Below are 4,710 nucleotides of genomic sequence, written 5' to 3'. Positions count from 1 at the left end.
ACACTTAGGGGGGAGTGAGGGGAAGGGAAGATTATTACAATATTGATCATGTTTCCTTCAAAGTTCCACAACTAAATTCCCCATGAGCAATTGCTTCCACAATAATTACACTAACAAAACATGATTTCCCGTCCCTATGAAAGACTCCTCTATACAATTACAATTAATTTTAGGTGTAGGAAGGCATCTGCAGCAGCCAAATGTCGCTGAAACATAGCGCCTAGATTATATAAATTATGCCGTAAAGCATTATTTACAACACGAAAAGTAAGAAAGTTCTAATCAAAAACCGTACGGAATGCTCTTAACATTGTCATGATATTATTTGATAGAATAGCACCCATGAAAAGTTAGAAAAATAAATGATTTTCTGGTTCAAAAGCGAAAATTACAAACAAAGCGCATTTATTGTCTAAAGATATTATCTGCCAAGCAAACAAGCAATCCACGGATTGTAAAAATCGCCGATAATCCACAAACAGATCTATCAATTCCACTAAAACTAAATGCTCTCAAATAAACTCGCGACCTATATTATCTGCAGTAAATATAAAATCTATAAAAAGTTCTGACTTCTTAAACAAAAGATAAAGGGAATAGTTTCATTGTCATAAACCAAAGAACGAGACTTTGATTGATTGATTGATTCATCCTCTTCTCAAGTTTGGCATTTGAAAGCCAACGAAGCTAAATGGTTTTCAAAAACCAATATTTATTTCTTAGTAAAGTATATCCCACATTGATTCAAACAACGTGAACAAAATGATTTGCTCAGCGGAGATCCACCACTCAGACCTCACAATGCAACGATACTTTTTCTCATGATTTTTCCATCCTTACAATTAACATTTCATATGAACACATCCTAGGGGCTGTCAGTTTTTTCACTTCCCACCTGGCTGGGTTTTTCCAAAGGCAGTTTTGTTGCCCTTGACTGCACTTGAAAATGTTCTTTGAGTAAAGACCAATTGAGTACACTGCAACCCAGTTATAAACAATTTTACACTCCACAAAATTAATTTCTTAGAGAAAACCATTCTTTTCCGCCACTTTTTAGGTTTCGCTGAAGTTCTATTAAAATTTACTACTCACACTTATTTTTTTCGCTGAAATTCAGATATCTTCATCAGCTTTTATGTACAATTGAAGTAATAATATAAATAATATTTCTTTCATCCCATAAATAACCTCCAGTTGCCCAAAAATTTCGCAATAAATAACTAATTATTCAAACTATTTAATCTACTTGTCTACTAAAAAAATTAAATTTGAAGCTTGATGAAACTGACCATGGATGAAAAGGAAAATGAAATTCATCACTTCTCCAAAACGCTTTAAATTTTTCTATTTACAAGTTTAGTTCCAATAAAATTAACTTCGTTTTACGTGGATCTCATTGAAGAAAAAGAATTATGACAACAAGGACAAGACACCACAATCAGGTATTACTTAGATAAAATCCTCACCCTCCATTACTTATTTGCCGTTCTTAGCAAACAGGTAAGACTACAATCGCAAAGACATCGGGGAGCGAGTTGGGGAGAGGGGCTAAGTTCCGAGGGTCTGGATCCGCCCTGTTTGCAGACAGACTATAAGCCAATCTAAAATTATTCAGAGGGATTAGGTATTGCATATGATACATTGGTACTAATGATTGTGACAATACAGCGCTTAACTTATTGCAGTCATGACTTAGTTATCAACTACGCTTTATACACAGAATGCGGATGAGCAACTTAGCTTTTCTGTAATTATGCCATCTGTGTTCAATGGAGCAAACCTTTTGGCAATGCGATGTTCTTTCTCTCTTCACCATCGGAATGGAACGGTTCTTGGTCTGTCAGCTCCTTCTTTCACCAGAGGCTTATGGAATTCTCGGCCTGCCCTGGAATGAATGATTGCCCAACATTGTTCACAGTAGTACTGTAGGCATGTAACGTTGGCACAGAAGAACGGCGCGAATTTTCCTGCACATCGTGCACCGTGACACTCGTCACATAATTGGTCGTCCAACACGTAAGGCTTGACTTCAACCTTCATAGAAAAAGTATAACAAATGCTTAGATACAATACAGCTCTTTGCAATCTCCAATTTTTAGGAAAGAGTGCATACCTAAGACTCTTTAGAAGTGGGATCAACTGTTTCTGTGAATCCATTTTGTCGTAGCTAATCGCGGGACCCGTAGTAATCACTGTGCTCTTCTCTCAGATTGCAGAGAATACATTTGCTTGATCGCAGACTAATCGACAAGTTAGTCTAGTTAACGGAAAACCGCAGATAATACAATACATACTTAATTGACCGCTCCCCATAAGGGCTTTTCAGGGCCAATGAAACACAACAAAACGACAGAACAGAACAGCAACAACTGTTAAGAATCCCAACTGGCTGGAGGCAAACCAGTTGGCTATTTACAAGTGCGGCTGGGAAGTTGAACCAGGGACTACCAGCATCAAATTCAACGAGTTGTCAGAGCGGGTCTTGAACCCGGGATATCCGGATCACAAGGCAAGCGCTCTAACCACTGGGCCACACTGCCGCCTTGATAGGAGAATGCGTCAGCTATACGGACCCTGCTTAGTCATAAGAGAGTTACAGACAGTGTCACCATTTCTCCAACAGCTGTATTTGATGACTGTTATTGCTTTGGCTGTGAAAAGATGAGGCGGTTTCAGCCTCTCGACTCGTAGTAATTTGACTGTAGTCCACGAATGGAATGAACAGTTCCTGTATATTCTAATGACTTACTCTTTTATCAATGTCCCCGTGTTGTAGCTGCACAAATCTGGCGCTAATTGCAGCAATGTAACTTTGTTGGTTGGAAAAAGCCACTCGACCGGCGCCTAAAATGAATTAACGTGTCAGCTGTATAATATACGGCATTAAGCAGGGTGCTAAAGTAGGAGGAAATCTATATATTGGGACTTTGCGTGTTTGGCGTATTTGTTTTCCTTTTTTTTATTCTGGAGAAAAAGCCTTGATTGGCGTACCAACTTATTTTTCGAGATGTCTCCTCTATGAGAGAGAAATAATGAAACAAAGAAGTGATCATACGGCTACTGATGCATACAGTATGGGCTGGAGATCTCTGTAAAAATTCACGATGCAGGTTTCTACAGACCTCGTACAACAGTATCTTGAGAAATGAATGCCTGATACACTTAGCTAATAGCGGGTCGCGCACGCACAGTACCATTGGTAAGAAAATATAGTAACCTATCTCTGCGAGAAAATTTGGTTTTGGTCACCGTATGACCGTACTTTCCCCATCCTTTTATGCCAATGTAAAACTCTGTGGTGCAACCCGCGTTTTTTGGCGGGAACATATTTAATACTGGACATCCATGTTATCGTTCATTGACACCTGTCAAAACAAGGTATCCTCTGACCAATATTACGTGACCATATCTCGGGCTCAATTTTTTTTTTAAAGTTGACCACTAACCAGATACTTGGTTTCGATTGGATCGCAGGCTCAAGCCACGTTAATTTATTGTAAGAATAAATAACACGGGAGCTCCGCTTTTCTCCTTGGCTAAACCTATATATTAAATATGTTATACTCAATTTATGGAATGGTCACACTATAAAAGCAGCAAACTGTATCGGAATTTCCAAAGTCAAACAAGTGATTTATTGGTTTCTATAGGCTTTCAAACACATGAAATCATTAATGCATTTTCCAGGCAGCATTAAAAAACTTCCACTATTCATATTTCTGCACGTGTCTCCAAACCTGCTTTGTCACTATTGCGAAGTTACCTTTAGGGTATTTGAGTTCCGGATCCACATCAATACCAGCATAGCAGACTCCTCCATACAGTCGGTCCATAATCATAGCCAATTCTATTGCCCTCAGAGGGCGTGGCACTCCACCCACAAATATAGTTTTCCTTGGGTCCAATGGGTGCGAGCCATCCATCACAAAATCTGAATCATTCAAGTTCCAAGGTCTGATTTGAACCTTGATTCCGGATAGAGAAAACAGTAACATACTTTGAATTTTCTGTGTACTTTAATATGTTCTCAAAATTTGACTTGCTACATTAGTCAATATATGTTTTCTTAGTCGCTGTTTTACCTCCAAGACTATAACGAAAAGAGAGCATTTCAGTTACGATTTTATATCATCGCCGCTATGAATGTTACTTAAGCATTAAGCAAAGAAAAGCCTGATAAATTTAGGCTTGAACGGGCTACAACCATTTCAGCTGCAATACTGGAGCATGCAGTGCTGTACGAATACAGCTATCAAGTTAAGTGGGAGATGATTCTTTTGTGAGTTCGTTATAAGCCGTCCTAGCCTGAATTTTTCAGGCTTCCCTTTCGTTACCGCTTAAGAGACGTTCATAATTGCGATGCTCAAAAGGGAGTGTGACATTTAGCACGTACGTTCCATTGCCATGAAGTTCTGATCATATATGGTAGGTCAACTATTCACAATCAACGGTTCAATGTCTTTTTAGTTTGATATGTAATTCCACTTATTCATCTTTCATGGCAAACAGATTCGAAACCTCAGGAATGCGGTGATTCAAATAGCTGTTCACCAGAATCGAGCCCTTTTGGGGTATCTCATACCTCTTAGTTTGCTTAAGACTTAAACGCACCAAAATGAGTACATTGAAATTTGTAAGGGAGGGGGGGGGAAGAAGGCTGGGGGGAAAAGAAGTCACATGCAGCCTTCAGGCAAATAAAAGATGAAACCT

General features: G+C 38.9%; 1 protein-coding gene across 1 annotated transcript in view; it reads right to left on the bottom strand.

Moving 5' to 3' along the window:
- Nucleotides 1-524: 524 nt before the first annotated feature.
- The window catches only part of LOC138043342 (cytoplasmic polyadenylation element-binding protein 2-like), a 17,548-nt gene continuing 13,362 nt past the window's right edge, over nucleotides 525-4,710 (bottom strand). Inside the window, exons 7-9 of the mRNA XM_068889575.1 lie at nucleotides 3,764-3,965; nucleotides 2,750-2,844; nucleotides 525-2,034 (exon numbers count right to left, since the gene is read on the bottom strand). Of these exons, the coding sequence (XP_068745676.1) occupies nucleotides 1,810-2,034; nucleotides 2,750-2,844; nucleotides 3,764-3,965 (522 nt within the window). The 3' untranslated portion in view covers nucleotides 525-1,809. The remainder of the gene's footprint in view (nucleotides 2,035-2,749; nucleotides 2,845-3,763; nucleotides 3,966-4,710) is intronic.

The sequence above is a fragment of the Montipora capricornis genome, chromosome 3 (genome assembly GCF_036669925.1).
Source record: "Montipora capricornis isolate CH-2021 chromosome 3, ASM3666992v2, whole genome shotgun sequence".
NCBI lineage: Eukaryota > Metazoa > Cnidaria > Anthozoa > Scleractinia > Acroporidae > Montipora > Montipora capricornis.
Note: the sequence above shows the minus strand (reverse complement) of the source record. Positions and strands in the feature narration are given on the sequence as shown.